At 40.0% G+C, this 21,138-nt stretch overlaps 2 protein-coding genes across 7 annotated transcripts in view; one reads left to right on the top strand and one right to left on the bottom strand.

Annotated features, from left to right (window-relative positions):
* Positions 1–9,930, top strand: part of LOC112557753 (solute carrier family 2, facilitated glucose transporter member 1-like) — a 33,135-nt gene extending 23,205 nt beyond the window's left edge. For all 4 annotated transcript variants that reach the window (XM_025227774.1, XM_025227775.1, XM_025227776.1 and 1 more), the window contains 4 exons: positions 445–573; positions 1,448–1,523; positions 1,629–1,756; positions 2,071–9,930. In XM_025227774.1, the coding sequence (XP_025083559.1) occupies positions 445–573; positions 1,448–1,523; positions 1,629–1,756; positions 2,071–2,271 (534 nt within the window). In that variant the 3' untranslated portion in view covers positions 2,272–9,930. The remainder of the gene's footprint in view (positions 1–444; positions 574–1,447; positions 1,524–1,628; positions 1,757–2,070) is intronic.
* Positions 9,931–10,444: 514 nt separating this feature from the next.
* Positions 10,445–20,631, bottom strand: LOC112557752 (cholinesterase 2-like). Of its 3 annotated transcripts, none has more exons than XM_025227771.1 (6): positions 19,952–20,631; positions 16,424–16,877; positions 13,945–14,435; positions 13,201–13,439; positions 12,671–13,026; positions 10,445–11,458 (listed from the first exon to the last, which is right to left on the bottom strand). In XM_025227771.1, the coding sequence occupies exons 2-6, from the start codon at positions 16,849–16,851 to the stop codon at positions 11,239–11,241; spliced, it is 1,734 nt and encodes a 577-aa protein (XP_025083556.1). In that variant the 5' UTR covers positions 16,852–16,877; positions 19,952–20,631; the 3' UTR covers positions 10,445–11,238. The 3 variants fall into 3 exon arrangements, with proteins under 3 accessions (XP_025083556.1, XP_025083558.1, XP_025083557.1); XM_025227773.1 differs by lacking the exon at positions 19,952–20,631 and adding an exon at positions 18,748–19,164; XM_025227772.1 differs by lacking the exon at positions 19,952–20,631 and adding an exon at positions 17,516–17,771.
* Between the last annotated feature and the right edge of the window lie 507 nt (positions 20,632–21,138).

Below are 21,138 nucleotides of genomic sequence, written 5' to 3'. Positions count from 1 at the left end.
CGGGAAAGTATCCCGTGTGTGCGCATGGGTGTTCATGCAGGAGTGAGTGCTTGAAGATGTTTATGTACATGCATGTACAAATACAGTTATCTCACAAGATATTGTTTCATAATGTTGGCATTGACATGGACATGGACAAGCTCTTTCATACTGACCCTACTAGCCTAAACATGGCCCCATTATTTCTTATATTTCAAGGGCATACACAGCAGTTAGGAGGTATACAATTACAAAGGTTTCTCCCCCCTCCTTTTTTTTTTTAAACAAAGCTGAGTCAGAAGAGAGGAAGTAGGTTGCTGCTTGCTTAGCATATTCTCTTCTGCTCAGCAACTCATTACTCATGCACCAGAAGTAATTTTGTGGAAGAGAACCAGTACTGGTTTTGCTTGCATTAATAGTTGATAGAAATAGGCATTTGTCACTGATGGTTGATGGTGCTTGCAGGTACCACTCATGGAGAAGGCAGGCCGTCGTCCTCTTCTGATTTGGCCCATGGGTGTCATGACAGGCTCGTTCATTTTGCTGACAATTTTCTTAAACCTCATGGATCCTGAGAAGCATCCTGATCTTGTGGTAAGTGTGTTTGTCATGCAAAAAGTATGCACTTATTTGGCTGTTTTTGATGCATGCTGTTGCTAAAAATAAGATCTTTGTTAAGTTCAAAAAATACTTTTCTTTAAGCCCTAACCTAACAGAACATTGACAGAATCCAAATACCAGCCAGAATCAATGCTTCCTAAAATAGTTACTGATGTTGGACCCTAATACATTTCAAACAAAATATCCAAAATTTATGTTTAAATGACCAATATAAACTTTTATAAATCTGTTGCTAAAAATATGTTTGCCTGCATAGTTTTAAAGATCTTTCAGAAATCATCATGTTTTAGGCTGTTGTTTACAGCTGTGGTTCTCAAAGTGTGGTCCGCGGGCATAAGTCAGGTGGTCCGCAGCGGACAATTGTCATATGTCACAAAGTGATGTTAAAAGTGATGCATTCCTTGCATTAACATTTTAAGTACAAATAACGAGGTAGGTAGTTTTATGTCATCTTATTACTATACTACTTTTACAAAAGGACATTAAGTTTTAAATTTAAATGAAATAAATGCGGCAATTTAAATTTGAAATTCATAGTACAGAGAGATTTTTAGGCCTTGGTGGTCCGCCATATTTTTTACTTAAGTAAAGTGGTCCACGGTCCAAAATACTTTGAGAACCACTGGTTAACAGGTAAGTCATGACTTTGTGAATTTTGATTATATAGATGCCATAAAAAAGTTTTTTTTAAGAGTTTTAAAAAATACCTAAAAAACAATATCTTTCCACTAGATTTTGTTATTTTTGTACATCTTACTCTTTGTGTGTAGAAGTCTGAGTATGAAAGAACAGATTTTATTTTTTGTGCAAGGAAAAAGTACACTTTAGTTCGTGCACTGTGTTGCAGAGTAGCCAGCAGAGCTTTGCCTACGTTTGCATCATCGTGGCTCATACTTACATCATTGGCTTTGCCCTTGGACTTGGTCAGTACCTTGATTACCACTAAAAATATGTGTATACGTGGATGTACACTAACAAATTTAAAGCTTACATGACCTCATGACTGTGATTATTGTTCTTCTTCTCAGGTCCCATCCCTTTCATCGTGGTGAGTGAGATCTTCCGCCAAGAGCCCCGTGCTGCAGCCATGAGTTTGTCCTTGGCCTTTAACTGGATCTGCAATTTCATCCTTATGCTTATTTTCCCCTTCATGAAGGTTAGGTTTTATTCCTCACCACACACTTCGCACATCATGGACTACCATGTCATAATTTTCAGATTGTCATGCTGACTGATCATACAGTATTTGCCATGTGCTTTATTTTCTTGGTTGGTCATTTGTTCATGTTCTCTTCCAGTTAGATTCGCCATTGGCCCATTGGCTAGGAGCTTACATTTATTAAAACTGACAATCGAAGATTAAGAAATGATCATACTTTGTCAGTTTACAGTTAGCTGGAAGACAGTTGTCAGAAATTTTTCTTATCTGTAAATACTAATTGTAATTGGGTTGGATTTTTTTTTTTTCAGGATGGGCTGCAGGAATACACCTACATAGTCTTTTCCATCATACTGGCAGCAGCTATCGTCTTCATTTTCTTTTTTGTTCCGGAGACAAAGAACAAGACATTCGATGAGATTGCCAACTCCATTGCCTTTGGCCGTGCCAGAGGGGCTGAGAAGAAATACGCCGTTGATCAAGAGAGTATACCCATGACAGAGAAGTCTTAAAGCCTGTCAAAGCACATTTAGGTAGCTTGGCACTATGGGATTTGACACTTACTTCATTGGATCAAAACAATTGGAGACATTGCAAAGTGTTTTAGGGGAAACAGGTGGGTGGAGACATAATTAGGGATCCAAAATGGGTTCTTGTGGTTTCTGTCCCCTACCACAGGTAGGAGAAATATCCAGCTTTCTCTTGTATCACCTCAAACATGATTGCACATTTATGTTATGGTCAAAATGCTACCATATATGATCAAATTTTCTTTCTCTCCCAACCATCTGTCCTTTTTGTCTCCACTTCAAACCTTGTGTCAATCCCACATCTGTTGATACTGTAATTGCCTCTGTGATAGAAAAGAGTCAAATCTATGGCATTTAATAAGTCCAGGAAATATGTACATGCCCTGATATTGCTTTTAAGTTCCGGGTAAATTTTAGGACATCTTTGCATTTGCTAGTCCTACATCTGTATGCAGAGGAAATTGTTCAGACAGAAAATGAGACATTTAAAAAGGGAACTTAGATTGTAGAGAATGGTGACATTGTGCAGGGTTGGAGATCTCATCTTATGGTTTGTTTATCAATCCTTAAGATGGTGTGTGTTCCTCAATTTTGTTTTTATAAACTTGCTTCATTTAAAATCTAAACTAAATTGTTTATAGAATTAACTTGCTGACTATTTTTTTTAAAGGTTTTTTTAGGTTTTTTTTTTGCGTTCTACTTTTGCTGTTTATTCATATTTCATTCTTAGTTTCACACTTGCATATTGCATTCCAGAATGCAGTCATCAGCTGTGAATGTGAGTATGTGCAGGTGCATGCATGCACTCACATATGAACACATGCTTTTTTATTCCTTGCCTTTAATGTGTTTTCCCATGAGTTAGGCAACTTTTTTTTTTTTTGTTAGCCCTTGTTATATGAGTGGCTGTGTTTAGTTACCAATTGTATATTTTCATTTTTTGATGGATAGCAAATTCTTCTAGACTATATTGTGCCCAGATTTTAGGGATTAATTTTTATGGGGATATTTATTTTTATATTACATTTTTAACCTTCATTTACACCAAACAAAAGTCAGTTTCAGTCTTACCGTGTGGGAGATGGAAAAGCCTAACAGAAATCCTTTTGTGCCTGCAGATCTTCATACCATTGCAGTTTTGCATAGTTTGTAGGACTTTGACAGCCATGAAATTATTTTACAAAAACTTATAAATATCGATAGTAATTCATTACATCATGTTGTCACATATTTGAGGTGTCACTGCTGATAATAGTTTTAAATATGCAGTAGACACACACTGAGGATGAGGTTGCAGTTTAACAATTTTTCAGGCAAGCAGATCTGCAGTAAGCTTTCGTATGGATTAACAACAGAATGAGAGGCTCGTATATTTATAGCCGTAAGGTGTTATATCTAAAAGGAGAGAAAAAATTTTATAATGACAATCCATTTTCATTCCATGCAGGGGCCATTGTGCCTGCACATTAACACACACATATTTTTCTTCTCCCCATTGTTTGTAATGTGTGTATCTTCACATCTGGTCACCTGTCAAAAAGTGTTGGTTTTTTTAAAATATCTTCGGGATTTGTAAATAGCATGACATATGCTGATATGTTTTTATGTGGTTTTTTTTTAAAGTGGTAATATGGGCTGAGAGGCAGCAAGTTTGTGTAAGTAAGGAGATGTTTTGTGGGGAAGTGTGCTTATCGTATTTATATTGTTTTTAGTAGTTTGTTGGGAAAGAAATGTTTTAAATTTGTTTTTTGTTTTTTTATTATTTGAGACTGCTGCTGGTTGTTATCTGTAATGTTAGTTGTGTGAGAGAAGTATAAAGTGGCATTGGCATGCTCTGCTTGTAAAGAGACATTTATTTAAATTATATATAGATAACTTCAGTGGCAATTTTTGCATTAATTTGTTAACCTATATTAGAAGACCACAACACTATGATTGCCTTTGCTGTCTGAGGAGGACAATAATCAGTGTCCCCATTGAGTAGAAATGTTAAAATCACATAAGAGAGATCCTAATCACATACAGAAAATATAGATAGAGGTTCTGAAAATGTAAACAATTTGGCATCAGAGGTTTGTATATGTGAAAGCTTGGGTCAAAGGTCTTATAGTGTACATTTTGTAACAATCTGAACATGAAAGCTATATTCTATCATTTCTAGCTATCAAACTTCAGTTTTATATATCTATATAAACATGACATCAGAAAGTAAAGGTTACTGCAATGTTAACAAATGATATTTCTGTTTATTTTTTTCTTCTTCTTATCAAGGGTTGTCAGGTGGCGCAGTGGTTAGCGCCTGTCACCAATACAGTGAAGGTTGGCTGTCCTGGGTTCAGGCCTCATCTCAGGCATGCTGTTTTTCTCTGCATGGGGCTTACAGGACCGGATGCTTTGCCATGATATAGTCTTAGTTTCTGACTGAGTGTAAAACACCAATTCTCCCCCTAACCCTACTACTTACCGATAAGACCTCAGTATTTTTATTCAGGGGAATGATAAATGGAGAATTTTGCCTGTAGATCTTGTAACTATTTGCATTCAATGGATAAGAAACCGTGACCGTGATGCATCTACACATCTTGTCCAAGTCCCTGGGTGAGGAGAGATGCCACAGATTTTAGTGGCATGAAGATGCAGGCATTGTGTGTAATGTTTGACAGAAGGTCTACAACAGACATGTCAAACATACAGCCCTTTGCAAGCACACCTGCGGCCCACACAGATGTGACCCATGTGACATGCCTGGTCTACAGCACAGCAGTGTTTCACAGTAGATATCAAACTTTTGAGTAACCTGTTAAGCGGTCGTCTCAGGTGTTCCTTGTTTCAATTTTCTCGTCCTGCCACTTTTGCTGTCCTTCTCAGCAGCATGAGAGACTGTAGGGTTAAATCAAGTCTTAAAGTGCAAATCTGGAGTCAGGTACCTTCTTTAAGCATTTTTGCAGAGCCTTGCCAGGTTTCCTGGACATGCTTGTTTTTTCACAGTTGTGGACTATAAAGTATGTCTCTTTTTTTCTTGAGGTAAAAGAATAGTCTGGTGTCTGCTTTCAAAATGTGTACTAGGATATCTTGTAACCTCTCACCTCCTTTAATTCCTCATGAAATTTTTCTCCTCACAAAAGTACAAGAGTAAGAATATCCTTTCTTTAATGTACATGGGTTTGTTGACTGACAAAATGTTTAGAACTTAGCCATATTGGGTATACTTAGCAGGGCTTCTTCTTACGCAAAAAATTGCGTACAGTACGCATTAAAAGTTCGGAGGACCCCTTCAATTTTCGTCAATGGAGTCCCCTTCAAATTTGGGCGAAGAACAGGGACCCCTTAAAAATCTGAAGAAGGGGTCCCTGGGACCCCAAAGAATTTAGCCTTAGCAGAAGCCCTGCATAAGGTTCTTTTTGTCTAATAACAGATCACATCATTATTCAAGCATGTTACCTTGACAACAGAGGTCCTATTGATAGAATCTGTGCATGTTTTTCTTCTTAGAGGTGAAACTGCATGCTGAAGAACAAATCTGTTGTGTGGAATGGCTTCTGTTGAACTGGTGTTACGTTAGTGCAGCTAAGATTGTTATGAACAATGAATCACAACAGAATGTATCAATATAAAAAAAAGCCCAATGCCACAGCTTGTTAACCTGAACTGTAAGAACTAGTGGGCTTTTGTTGGCACACAGTTTCCTAGTCTTTACATTATTAGATAAGTCTGCATGAGTAAAATTAATGTCTTAAGTTTTAGACAGATTTTGTACAAAGTTCTTGCCTTTTCTGCCATTAGACCTGTCGGAGGTTATACTTAAGATGTAAATATTGCGCCCAACAAAGGTATAATAAGTGGTCAAGTTACATGCCTCATACCCATCCACCCGGCATTCACATCAGTCGTACAGAGAAGAATTTTAAAATGTTGCTTTAAACCAAGCTAATCTCCCTGACACTGGTGTTGATAGGCCAATTTCTTTTGGGGAAAACATTTTCAGTTTTAATGAGAGGAGAATTTTATTTCTGTTGTGCAGTTTTATTCAGACAAAACCACCATTTTATATTCATTAAATAGTATGATCATTTAATCGTTGATTTTTAAAAAAAAATGATTGTTTTATATTTTCTTATCACAGATGATCTTGTAAATATCCTGAAATAATGTCATTAGTCATGGGAATACTGTGATTTAAGAGTATGCCTTTTTGAATAATGCTTGAGTATTGTGTTTCTTTTCAAACTTTAACTTTAATGTGGAGCACTCAGGGATGGTGATTTGAGAAGGGAAGTTGTAGTATTGTATACTGAGATGAGGCAAAATGTTATGTATTGAGACAGTAACTTTATCAATGTTCAATTAAGAATATGTGTGACCTTACATTTGCTTCAGAAAAAAAGTTTGCACTATGTGCTCCCCAGGTGAGGGTCATGTTCTATGATAAAAAAACATTTGTGGATGCTCCTGCTTCATATAATTGTCCACTTTATCAGAAGATACTGTATGGCATGAGCTGGCACTTCCACACTGATGATTCCTTCTTTTTTCCAGCAGTGTTCATGCCATGGTCACAAGCATAGTTTCCAGGATGCTAGGTACAATCTTTATAGTGCTGACCTTACCTTCCTTGTACATTATACTTTAGTGAAAATGTTTAGCTTTTTGATGTTAGCAGATTGCAGTTTTGGTGTTTTGTTTTTTTTTTCTTTTTTTGAACATTTTCATCCAACAGATCTCCATTTTTGCCCATGTTCTTCAGTTATCTTTTATTTACTTCTAGACATCATGTGGTCTTTGTCTGTGTACATAACATAATAATATATATATAAACTTGTATGCATGCACATGTATAAGGTTTTGTAATATTATAAAGTTACACCAAAGTATGATTTGTATTGAAGTGCTTGCTTGACATTGTGTGCCTCTATGTTTGTGGAGTGGAAATGTTTATGTGTGTGTGTGTGTTAATGTGGTTTTAGTATACATGCTTAAGTACTGCAGTGACAATGATTTGCTGGATTTCTTGTAATTGTTAACAATTGCTGGGGATTAAAAATTGTGATTACATTTTTCAGCAGCTATCTTACTGTGGTTGCAACAGGTCTCTTCGAAATAATATATTATTTATTCTGCAGAATAGCAGAAGAAAGTTTTCAAACAATTTATGAAAGAGGTTCAATGGAAGTGGCATTGATGAGTGAAGGCTTAGCTCATTGGTTTGGTCTATTTTGAATGCAAGATAGAATTAAAGGGGCATCTCATGTTTGTGTAGCTGCTAAAGTTACTATACTTTGTTGTCTTGCTTGGTTCCTTGAGAGGGGAGAGGTACAGGATAGCTGACAGCTTTATGTTTATTGGTATTTCATTCTTCTTTTATGAACAAGGTCATGTGGAGAGCTGACTTGTTATTTCCTATTGCTGGGTGTTGGTATCAGGGTGTTGTGGGTGCTTTGGGTATATAAGAGGATTATTTTCCTGCTTGTCAAATGTTATTTATGGTGGGAAAAACTCGTTTGAAATATCTGTATGTTCATATTGTGTGTGATGGGGAGATGCATGTTCATGTGCATGATTTTTGTGTCTGGGCATATGTGCATGTGTGGATGCACATATCCTTGTATATTTTGTAAACTTGGCTTAATGAGTAATGCTGTCATGTAGTTAATGGATGTCATTTCCTTATTTTATAAGTGTCACATCATCTGGTAATATGACTGCTACACCAAAGGTGCACAGAATTTAGTCATTACAGACTGGCACCTGACAATAGACTTGTCCACTTCTGGTTGTGAATTGTACTTGGTCGTCTATTTTTGGCCCCCAATGTAACATCTGCATGCTCTAAAGGCTTGTAAAGAAGCTCACAGAAATGTGAACAGCAGAAACTCAAAGAAGAGATTTTTTGAATGGACAAAGAAGATTCTTGGGGATCAAGTAGCATGGTGAATTGTGTGCAACAGTCCAGTGGCTGTTCTCTTGTGTAGCTATGTATGCACAGCAGGCATGGCAAGAGACAAGAGTTTCAGTGGGACAGAAGACTTTGTCCAGTCAAACGCTCTTTATTGCTGGTTGTGCAGTACAGAGGCTGTTACCTGTTAGCATTGCATAGGACACAGTTTCTGATTTACAAGTTCCTTTGAGCAGCGAGATTCAGCTGGCTAGGGAGTGTTTAAGCAAACAGCCAGATACCCATCATGACCTCTCAATCTATCTTTGTGAAGTTGACCCAGCCTTGTGCTTGCCTGTGTGCCAACCGTGCATGCATTCTGTAGACAAACTCGTGTCGTTTATGTAGCTAGGGAGATTTCTGTGTAGAGATTTAGTCTCGCTTGAGTGTCTTCTTGTTCGAGGATCTGTACGCTAGTCACAAGAGCATGTACATTCGTTCATCCATTTCCCCAGCATTGTTGTCATTATCATGTACTTGCCACAGAATACACTTTTGACTTCTGAAACTTTCATGTATAGACCCAGTTCTTTGTTGGTTAACCAAACAGTGGGATGTCAGTCCATTTGGTATTGTGTATTTTATTCAGATAAATGTTCGTTTCTAGTGGTAGTTTATGACGCCAGAAGAAAGTCCCCCCTACTGGTTAAAATCTTGTTTAGACTGTTGACGGAAGCTGTTGATGTACTTGTTTGTAAAATGTAGTCTTGGGAAACTGAATTTGAGTCATTTGTAGGGTTTTGAATTGTTTCTATGTTAGACGGTACTTTTTGCCATTTGCAATTCACAGCTGTCCACACTGAGTTCTTCTAAAGAACATGTGTCAGCAGTTTAAAGATAGCTACAATAGCAATTTTTTATGGTGAATCTTTTCACTGGAATGGGATGAATCGGAACATACCACCACCACCATCTCCAAATCGCACACACGTGCGTGGATTGACAGACAACAGAAATCAGCAAAGGGGAAACCATTTAGTTGTGCAATATATGGCATTGGAGACAATGCCCGCAAAAAAATGGCCGTAGATCATTGAGATTGTCACGCATTGGAATTGTTTCTGGGGTCATGTTGTCGTCAAGTCAAAGGTCACCATAACCTGGCACCGCACACTGCCATGAGCAAAACTGTTCTAGGAGTCCTGTAGAATTTACTGGTCTAATAGTGGTTAAACGGTATTCACATGCTGTGCAAGTCGCTGTACTCTGGAATCTTATGCTACATTGGTCTTTATCCTCTCTAGTTGTACAGTATTCTGTTGGCACACCTCTTGAGTTGAGGGTCACATACCATCTGGTGTTTCATTCTGCTGAACGGTACCACAGTCTTTATCCTACTTCTTTCTACAAATAGGAATTGTTTGCAGTTATGCCACAAGTTCAACGATCTCATTGGATACATGACTACACGGATTTCCAGATATTAGATTTAGGAGGTTATACTTATTTTTCAAAAGCATGTCTTTTTTTCAGTCACATTTTGTTAAGTAAGCTTATATACCTAAATACCAGTATACCTAAATACAAGAGCAAAAGCTGTTACTTTTCTTGTTGCTAAACACTGGAGATCAAAGATTGCAGCAGCTATTTTTATGGTTAAATCGCGCCATGAAGGATACATTTTTATGTGGTTCTTTTATGTGCTTTGAGTAGATTTTGTGTGTGCCTTGTATGTGCAAAGAAAATAAAAATAAAAGTGTTGTATTTCATCTCTCATGTTTGTTATTTAATAACTCAAACTGTTTATAGATGTGCTTAACACACCTAAGTCATGTTTGCACCTCCTGTTTCCTTTTCCAGGCATGAGAATTGTTCCCTAATCAGCGATTTTCCGTCAAAATCATAAAATCTGGGTCTGCCAAAAATTAAATTGGGTTCCCATCTTTGAAAAGCGCTGCTCTGTGGTTCGCACCAGAGGCACGCGACTTTCGACTCCTCTCGGACAGTTGCTGGAAGTCGTTTCGATTTTTGGACACGTGATTGTAATTTGTCCCTGTCTTTCGCGTGGAAAATTTGAAGTTTCAAAGTTATTAAGCAGTTATCGAAAAATCGCGATTTAGCAATGGATTGTGGCGCTGCGGACAAACGTATTAAGGCTAGGGCCTTTCTGTGGCTGGGAGTAAGAATGAGCATGAGTGCGCATGACGAGAAAACAGTTTTATTTATGCAGCTACACATCCACTTTATGTCTTCCACACAAACACGGTAGACTCACGGCGTAAGCATGCTTTAAGACAGGATGTTTATTAATAAACTTGGTAAGACCACCACACTTCCCACCAGATGACAGTAAAATACAACTTTATTTATCCACAGTTGAAGATAGTGCTCGTAGTAGATAATACGTATATACATTGAAACAATTTAGCTGTCATACACTCAGCAGTCAATTACCTATAAATGTTTATTCATAGGCTACATATATATATATGCTAAGTTGGAAAGAAAATACGTGAAAAGTAATGAATTTAAGAAAATATTTTACACATTACAAACTGTTAAAGTAAAGAAGCATTCCTTGCTGACGAAGGCAAAAATGGATTCATTCAGTCTTAAAATGCTTTATTTTCAGATTTCGACTGTTTGTTGGCCCCACAACCCAATTTTTTTTCTGATTAAGATATTGGTGCTGGGCAGGTGTGGGAAACGCCCAGAAATCATTTGATTCCAGTAAATCTACAAGCAACATAAACTATATTAAGCAAAAAAGAATAATGCAAATTTTGAGGGACAAGCAAAGAACTCCATGACGGGACAGACAGGACATGTAAGTACATCACGGGACAGATGTATGCTTCTCGATCGTTGGCTGCCCACACCTGTATGGAGGATTTCGTTGAATTATGCATGTGACCTTCACCACAAGTCGATGGTGGACCACTTCCAGCTTGCTGTCGGCACCAAGTGTGTAATAATCTGAAAAGGTTGGTGCTGTGTGTATGTAAATGCTTTAGCTCTAGCTTTGGGGATAAAAAGCTATACAACAAACTCAAAATATTCGCGAACGCACGTGCATTTCACAGTTCGTCCTTCGTGCGGTCTTGTGCCACTTGCAGTGTCAGCTGGTTGGTGACGTTCTTCACTTCCGTTAGAAGCTGCAGCCACACAGCCAGGCGCTCGCGCATCACGTGATGCTGAATGCTGGGATTGGTGGAGAGGGAGAGGTACGCCTCGCCTTGACTCGTGAACTGCGGTATGTCTTCGCCCAGAGACGACCTCAGGTGGACGCTTGGATTTCTAGATAGATATGAACATCACGTTTGTTTATTTTTATTCATTTTGTGTAAAGAGTAAAGAGTAGAGAGTAAAGAGCCAATACGAACAGAATCAGAGCGGAAAAGTAGGAATAAGCAGGAAACATATTAGAGACAATGAACATGAGCGCTTTGGCCGTACTTCTGAAAAATGTTTGAGGATCGAGTCTTGTAAGCTGCTGCCTGTGAATCTAGTTGTTTTCCCGGGCGCGGAATTATTTTTCTTACCTTGAACTGGGACAAAAAACTTTTAAGCAATTAGAATGCACGGAATGTGGTGACATGCATGGTTCACCAAACCGGACAGCAGCGGAAGGCACAATTATTTTTCCTCTCCAATTAATTGGGCAAAAAATCTTCAGCTCATCAAAACACGATCATGCACGGCTTAGACAACTAGAAATTAAGCAAAAATAAATTAACTCTTGTGCTTTATTATCCATGAAGACTTTTATATACACCCTTTTACTGTAAACGCAAGCCACATATGATAATGACATGCAACAGCTAGAGAGCTATAAAAGAATTATCTCAAAAACAAGCACAAAAAAGAACCCACTACAAAAAAGCAAATAATCAAGCATGGGTAAAACCAAATCTAAAAAGACAAAACAAAAACAAAAAACCCACGTATAAAAACTGGAATAAACACCCATTTCCGGCAACTTCTCTACATAATAATTACCCTCCCTTACCAGCAGCTTGAACAAAGGGAGACAAAGTCATACTAATTCATTGTCTCTACCCCTTCCCCCCACCACCAACTAGGACCGGTGTATATACATAGTCGTTTGTAAGCTGGAACTGGTCATAGGATAAAAGAATGAATAGAGCATAATTACAGATTCTCTCTCTCTCACTCTCTCACTCACACACACACAATTTAAGTTCACCCTTGTGGGGAGATGAAAGAGCACACAAAGGCTAGTTTGCTGAGAAGATTAAGAGATTAAAAACACGAGACAAATGACTTAATGATATCTTTCAAAACAAAATTGTTATTGTGAAGCACAGCGCAAGAAACAAAGGCTGTATCGCAGTGATAAAAGGTCTTCTTCTTCGAAGTTCTTCTGTTTGTCTGTCTATAAAGTAGCTTTACTGACTAGGGAAACTGAAAGACACCAATCTTTGAATTTTGTAACAGAGTAATTGAATCTAAGCCTACCCTTCTACCCTCACCTTTCCGGGGACTCACCCAGTTCTGGCAAAGTCAGCCAACATGGCTACGAAGTCCGAGGACAGCTTCTCCTCCTCTGGTGTAAGTGGACCTGTCTTGCCGCTAAACAGCATCGACTCCGTGAGGAACTCGAACTCCAGCAGCAAGTCATCTGCGTGGTGTGTACCTGGGACGGGGCCACCCCAGTTAAAACTGAGATTCTGGTTTAGCCAGTACAGATACCTTTTGCTAGTGTGGGGCTGAACAGCAAGGGTTCGAATCCACATCATTGAAGGTGCACTGAATAAGGCGTCACCCAACGCTTGTACCAAAGTGTCTAAAGAAACAGACCTGTTAGTGAAGGCGTCTGTCCCTCGGTAGAAAAACTCTAACATCTGAGGAGTAAAAACAGAATGTAATACGCATTATACATATTTGTGTTAAATATATGCTTTGTATGTATTTATTTCACCTCAGAAATAAAATGACATTTAGTTTGTCTTACGGTCATACTATAATTCGCACACACATTGGCTGTCGAAAAACTGTCCCAGACTAAGATACAACACCTTGAAGGCCACGCCATTGGCCGGACCCAGGTCTGCACACGTCATCCAGGTGCTGAGAAGATGACGAAAATGTCTCGCGGTGTACACGTCCTTAACGGGATTAAGCTTTAGTAAAATCAGCAGTAGCGCCCCCTCCCTGTTGTTGAAGCCATTCAAGATGTCCACCTCTTCCACACGAACTGACGCCATGTGACCTTTGTCCGTCATCAGTCTTGCAGGACTGTCTATCAAAAATTCACCTGTGCGAAATAGGTGTTTTATCATTAGTCTTAAAAAATAATTGCGTTTAAAACTTTTACTCTGGATTATCAGCAGCTCTAGTTTGTTTATAAGGCTAGAGTCTTTTGTAGGAAATGTTTTAAAATCCTTCTTTTTGTGAACATGTCTCATTTCATTACTTATTGTCACATGTCCTGTCTTATAAACAGCCAGTCTTGAACTACGGTGCAGCAAACCATTCTAGTCCCTACAAATACAAGTGATCAAAGACATTTGTAACTGATCACCTTTCGATCAACACGCGACCGAACGTCGTATTTAAGAAACCTCAGGAGATGTTAGTGCAATTGGAGGATTCATCTCGGCCAACATCGTTATCTACGTTGATCCTGTTGGGCAATCTTTAAGATAAAAAGTTTGTAAAGGATGTAAGTTTGCCGCATTAAAACTTAGTAGACGGTTATGCAGACAGCCTCGCTAAAAAGCGAAGATCGGGAAATATCAGGCACTCCTGTTGGTTCTTACCGTCAACACGGGGCATGAACATGAAGCCAGTGTCCTGTTTGGATCCCAGGATCTTGTCCATGTGAGCTAACTCCTCTACACTCTTGCCTCGCAGACAGTCCAGCATCATGGTGAATGGGGTTCCGGGGTCTGAGGAACAACCCAAAGGAGACGCCAGCTCCTTGATCTTGTTGCTGTCGGGAAAGCAGAGTTGCATGTAGGGACTTCCGCTCTGAGTTATCGCCCGCCGGAACAACCCGGTGGAGGCCGGACTGATGACGTGGTAACCTACGCTCATGGCGCCTGCAGACTCCCCAAAGATGGTCACCAGGTCAGGGTCACCTCCAAAGGCTCTAATGTTGTCCTTGACCCACACTAAGGCCAGGCGCTGATCCCACAGCCCGTAGTTACCCGGCGATGTGGCGTCCCCCGTGGAGAGAAAGCCAAAGACACCCAGGCGGTACTGGATGGTCACCACGATGACGTCATTGTCTGCCACCAGCTTGGTTGGTCTGGGGGGGAGAAACATCAAAGAAACAAGAAAAAATTAGACAAAAACAAATGCAAAGACAAGGGTTATTATAAAGATCAATCTAAGCAAGATCGTGACGCACAGTTCATTATGAAAGTCGTTATGTCATTCTCATCGGTACTTATTGGTCTAAGAGTCCAGAAAAAACGTTTGAGCTTATATGTGCTAAAAGACTGCAATAGCGTCTAACAGACTGAAAATGTGTAAGTGGGAGCAAACTGTAGGTGTGTAACGAGTGCTAGCAGACCAAGTGTTGTATTAGTGCTAACACACTCTAGCTGAGTGAAGAATGCTAGCAGGTGTCGCGTGAGTGCTAACAGACTATAAGTCAGGGCTCTGCTAAGGCTAAATTCTTTGGGGTCCCAGGGACTCCTTCTTCAGATTTCTAAGGGGTCCCAGGCTAGGTCTAAGGGGTCCCTTTACAAAGTTGAAAAAAAACAAACAAATCAACTACTTTGATCAACTGCCTTTCAGGCACACAAATTACTGCAATGTCTAGTCAGAAACGTCGAGATTTCTGTGCCATGAAGTCAGTGCAAGCATCTGTGATGAGCTTATGCTCACTGTACTTGGGGTGCTCACTTTCTTTCCGTTTCTGACACGATGATTTTAACCACGCTGTCAACGACATCTTGGAAATAGGTTAAAGCAGTAGTTCTCAAAGTGTGGTACCCGGACATAAGTCAGGTGGTCCGCGGCTGACAGTCGTCATATGTCAGCAAAGTGATGTTTAAAGTGATGCATTCCTCGCATTAACATTTTAATTACAAAGAACGAGGTATGTAGTTTTATGTCAACTTATTACTATACTGCTGTCACAAGAGGACATTTAGTTTTGAATTGTAATGAAACAAATGCGGCAATTTAATTTGAAATTCATAGTACAGAGGGATTTTAGGCCTTGGTGGTCCGCCAAATTTTTTACTTAAGTAAAGTGGTCCACGGTCCGAAATATAACCACTGGGTTAGAGGAACTCTTCCCGGTAAGGGGAAAAAAAAAAACTCAGTGCAAGGGAAGTAACTCTCACCTTGTAGCAGACGAGAACAATAGATATGGCTACGATGTCAGACACTACACTTCCCCAATTTTGTATCTGTTCTTCGCCGAAATTTGAAGGGGTCCCCTGGGACCCCATTAACGAAAATTGAAGAGATCCTCCGAACTTTTAATGCGTACTGTACGCAATTTTTTGCGTAAGCAGAAGCCCTGAATATAAGGTAGTGCTGTGCTGACAAACTACAACAAGTAGTAATAAATAATGTAGCTATTTTATGCGGCTTTTTCTTGTTCAAAGCCTCTATAACTCTAATCCTAACCTCCACCTCATGAGTCTACAAGTGATGAGAAGTATAATGGTATCCCACATTATATGGTGATAAATAGCTGTCACGACTGTAACCGAGTGATATAAGGGACTAGAAGGCTAGCTCGGCGCAGAATACTGTCTATCGTTGTCTTCTACTTACAACAGAGAAGTAACCACAGACGTATATGTGCCTGACAGATTGTACTCTGCTAAGACTAATAAGCCTCAGCTAATCCTATGAAAAGTAATATCTGAAATCACAGCTTTTCTTTTTTCACAGTTTTTCTTTTTTCGCAAAGGTTACTTTTTTTTTACCTCCACGCCCTCCCTTAACCCACCGACATGATTAGAACCCTTAACACAAAAGACCATAGCAATTTTTTCCTAGGATCACAGTCAATATAAGATCTTATTTCGTCTGATTTTCCTCTTCTCGTTGATTCCAAAACCGGAACCTCATTCGGAAAGGGGTAATTAACAGGGAATATTCATCTACTAGCAGTTCAGTATAAGTGTGTCTATTGTAACAGATTCTTTTATCTTTTTATGCAGAAAGACCTCGACATGCTACATGTGATAATCTCTGTCAAGTGAATCTCTTCCGCTCTTGTAACACTTCCCACTAGTCTAGTGACTTAGAGGGGGGCAAGGTACTTTCTACCTGTATGACGCTGCGTCGCCAACTTGAAATGCTCCTCCGTGAATCCACACCATCACCGGCTTGAGAGCACCGGACGTGACGTCATCGCCCACAGGTACAAAGACGTTGAGGGTCAGGCAGTCCTCGCTTGTACCGTTGTACACCCCCATCCATGGGACTTCCTGAGGACAGGCCGGTAGCAGGGTGGTGGCCTCAAACACCTTCCCGTCTCCTGGTCCGGGGTGAGGCTGCGGTTTCTGCCAACGGAGTTTGCCTGTAGGGGGCAGGGCGAAGGGAATACCAAGGTACCCGCTCATCTTTTTGCCGCCACGACCTTGTACGTCTACTCCCTGGATGTTCCCCCAAGGGGCCTTGATGATGGGGGTGGAAATGATCTCATCAAAAATCGTTGTGACTAGAAGAAGGGCGCAGATTCTGCCGACGGCCATGTCGTGACCTCAACAGTTAGGCTAGTCTGAAACGATAGTGTGACAGTATACTTGAATATTTAAGCTCAGCAAATTGTTTGTGCATCAAGTCACTTCAGCTTTAGTGGAAACAGAAACCACAAAATTATTTTCTACCCAGCCCCAGCTAGCGTGGCTAATGACCTTCCAAGCCATGTGATTGGCGGACAGATGTGTTGGTGGGTGGTTTGCCCAGCCAGTGAGCTTTGCAAGCTGGTTTGCATCGGCCATGACATGTGTCGCACGTGCCTTGCAGAGCGTCAAAGGGTATCAGTAAGAAACATTCCATTTCTGCTCCAAAATGAATGCAACTGTGTATATATATATCTATATTTTTTGCAAGATGGCGGCTAGTAACGGCTCACAACTCCCGTGACCTCGGTGATTAACAGGTCAAGTAATGGCTTCTAGCGTGGTAGAAGTGTCTTCAACTTAGTTCATAAGATTTTTATCTACACATACACTTTTTAAAATCTCAGATGAAATAATGTCTTATAGCATCACCTGAAAAAGTTGTATGGTAAAACAGCTCAGTCCACTCCCAGATTTAGAAGAGCTTCCAAGAATTACAAGAAACATAGACATCTAAAGTAAAAACAGCAGCTATGCAGACATCCCTGTTAGTAAGTATGAGTCGACAACATACCTTGGTACTGTTACTGATTTACATGCAGAGAATGTCTCTCCATGCGCTGTCGGAGCTGTTGTCTGTGATAATTGAGATTTGAGTATTTTCTGCAGGCTGATGGCACGAAAGGCTTATGTCCTTATGTGTGGGAAAATTGTGCATAGTCGCAAGTTCTAGCTTAAAAATCTGACACATCTGTAAACTTGCAGCTGCATTGGGTGGGTTATCTCAGAGAATTTTAAGACCAGCGCTGCTGCGTCATTAACTGCCACAACTGTGGATGAAAAAAATAGACATGCAAGAAAAGTCATTTAATTTGTTCTTTAAAAGCTCGAGGAAGAAGAAAATCTGGTTGCAGTTTATTCAAAGATAGAACTTCATGCTGACAGCAAAACCAACAGTATGCAAAATCAGTGAAAGTTAGGCTCAGGTCGACGAGAAAAATGCATATTGTACAAGTTGCAGGGCTTAGAGAAAGAGGCCAAAGAAATTTGCGTGAACGAATCCTACAAATGTGATGAAATCTGAGGCACTTTGAAGGACAGTCTTCGACAAAGTGCCCTGCTGGTCACATGACCAAACCAGACCAGCTTACGCCGATAGACTGCTGTGAGTCGGGCTTCCGGTGGTCCCACTAGTGTGGCGACTAAACATTACGTGGTGGTCAAAACAAATTGAAAAAGCAAGAATAAAGTAAAGTTTTAATTCTTAATTACTTTTATCAAGCACCATCTGTCCTCCCACCACCCTCAAACAGCCGAAGAAGGCACATAGTCAGCACTCATATGAGTCTGTCTAAATGAATAATAATTATTAATAATAATTATTCTGATACAGACAGAATAATAAAAACACATACACGGACGCAAGCAACATATCATGAAAACTCTACATCTAAGAATTCGTGTTACACGCCGAGCCAGAAACTAAGGCTATATTACAGCTAGCCCTTTAAACAGATGCCACATGCAGAGCAAAATTAGTATGCCAGAGACGAGATCTGAACCCACGGCAGAGAGCTTAGATAGATATCAGCTTAGATATCTCTGCCCACGGCAGCCAATTACGACAGATCTGAGTCTGTCTTACATAAAGTAAAATATTGATAATATTAGCTTAGTGCAATTTGGTTAAGGGGGGGGGGGGTAAAGGTCGTCCCTAACCTTTTCAGATCGTTTGGTGAGACCTTACTTTTGGGGGACCAGATTCACGTGAGGGCGGTGCCCATCTTCTATCCCTCGATGCCTTACCTTCATCAACCCTCTATGTAGTCAGGTACTCGTTCCCGCCAGCTGGTCGACTGAAAGTTTTCTGCACTACCTGGGTACCGAACCAGCGCGCCTCGCAGTTCGGACGCTCGCGCTGTAGCCACTCGGCTGTCTGCTTCGCCATCTGGTGCAGTTAGGTGCTTACATTCTGATCCACGGATGATACATCAACATTTATATCAAAACAAGAGTCTTTGTGGGAACAGCTTTGATACAGGGAAACCAGTAGTTGTCGCTCCATTCTGCCAACGTCCTCCATCAAAACTAAACAACTAACTTTACAAGGTGAGCGCCTTTAAAGTGTTTTCACCAGAGCGTGGCGCAAGCATGTTATTTAACAGCTCCTCCCAAGATTGGCATGCCCATTGCACAATCAGAGCATGCCTCCCTAAACATAATCTGCACTGGGGCAATAACAGCGAAAAAATGTCACCAACTCACTAAGCTCAGCTTTCCAAATTCAATAAAAGTGCCCATCAAGTACCTTTTCAATATGCAAAAGGATAATAACCGAAGATAGGGTTGTAAAAAAATCTGAGGTACTGTTGCACTCTCCCGCTGTTTATCTCTGCTCTCCCTGCTTGTCAACAACAGTGATCTCTGTGGGTCGTCAGATGGTATGAGCAGAACACCCTGCATTACTTCTCTTAAGAGGGAGAAAGTGTGATTGCTACTTCACTGCGACCCTGTCCTGACCACGAGCAGACATGACATGTCTGTGTTCCTCTGTGTAGGAGCGGGTCTTTGTTGTACAAGTAAGCGTGTCTCTTATATGTGATTTCAGCAAATCGTTGGAAAATCGCTCTATAAATGTTCATTAATATTATTATAATTCGACCGGGAAGTGTGCATATATACTGTTGAGAATGACTTGTTTTTGCTGGTGAATGTGAGTGGGTGCCTGGTATGTATGTGGGTTTTTTTTTATAAATTTGTTTGTCTCTTTGTTTTTTCTTTTTTTTGTTTTTTTGTACCTGAGAGTTAGTATTGTATGATATAGCATAGTAATAGAATATAGTATTGTTCATGAGTATCATTTGCATATTACAATTTACTAGCGTGTTATCTGTATATTAATGTTAATGGTGTATGTACATTATGAAATTTAAAAAAGATAGTAATTGCCTTTAATTCTATGTAATGTTAATAAATGATCCTTGGAAGACATAAAACGATTTTCACTCACCGACAAACTCGATGACCTCACTGACGACAAACTAGACAGCAGACGACAACAGAAAGGAGGGAAGGTAGCAGAACACCAAATCTCGCGATGCAAAGTGCAAACATGTGCAAAGGTTTTGCGGCACCAATCAAGCAGACAGCCCTTATTTATACACCTTGTTATCGCCAGGGCACTGACTTACGATGACTCGCTTAGCCTTGGATGTGAGTCATCACTCGATTTATTGCTGTGTTTTCTCTGATTTTAATGATTGTCTCCAATATTTGACCAAGGGCTTAAGGCTGGATAGGAGCGGATAGGAGTTCAAGGGTAGTTCTAGATAGATAGGACACTAACAAAGTCGATGCAGGACGACAGGCTCAGCCAGATGACACGACCTTCATACCTCCAATCCTCTAGTTTCAAGATGCCTTTCAGCAGATTGTGCCAAGGGCTCGAGATTACAACTGCTGTCAAATTTATGAGCTCCCACAGGCTTTATTATTAGACCTCGTATCAATGACCGACCCTAGATAGTCATAACAACTTTTGGTTACTATTCTGTTGTTGTTTTTTAAATCAAAAGTAATTCAAGCCTAAGAGTACATAAAAAAGTTTATAAATGAAAAAGTAATTAAAACCAAAGTCGATACCGGTTGTTATGTAAGACTCAGGTAATATGAACGCACATGTCTTCCCGTATGGGACACGACAATCACAACACGCGACCTTCAGGTGCCTCGGCATAATCTCAACATGTCAGCAACAAGTACAAACTTTTGGTAGGTCATCAGTATGTACACTCTGCAATCTCATCAGTTTATCTCTCTGTCAAGAACTTTTGTTCTCCTTTTTCGACGGACAAGTGGAGTGCAATTATGTTTACTCGTGATTGGGTAAAATTCAGTGCTATTTTCTAAATCTCTGTGACTTTCCGTTCTCGAGATAAACACCTACAAACATCAACTCGCGTAGGAAGGGGTCAACATCATGGTCAAGTTTTTACGCAGATACTCCTCATTAGGATATGATCCCGGAGCCCGAGAGGCTCAGGCTATCACTGTGTGATCATATTTATGTGTAGGAAAGTCAGTAGCCAAAGGGAGAATCCGATACTGAACTTTCCATGGTAACGAAAAGAAAGGCGCTCAGCGATTGGCTTAAGGGGACGAAACTCGTTTTTCCCGCCAGGTTCTCTTCATGTAGAG

The sequence above is a fragment of the Pomacea canaliculata genome, linkage group LG2 (assembly GCF_003073045.1).
Source record: "Pomacea canaliculata isolate SZHN2017 linkage group LG2, ASM307304v1, whole genome shotgun sequence".
Classification (NCBI taxonomy): Eukaryota; Metazoa; Mollusca; class Gastropoda; order Architaenioglossa; family Ampullariidae; genus Pomacea; species Pomacea canaliculata.
This window is presented reverse-complemented; position numbering and strand designations above follow the sequence as displayed.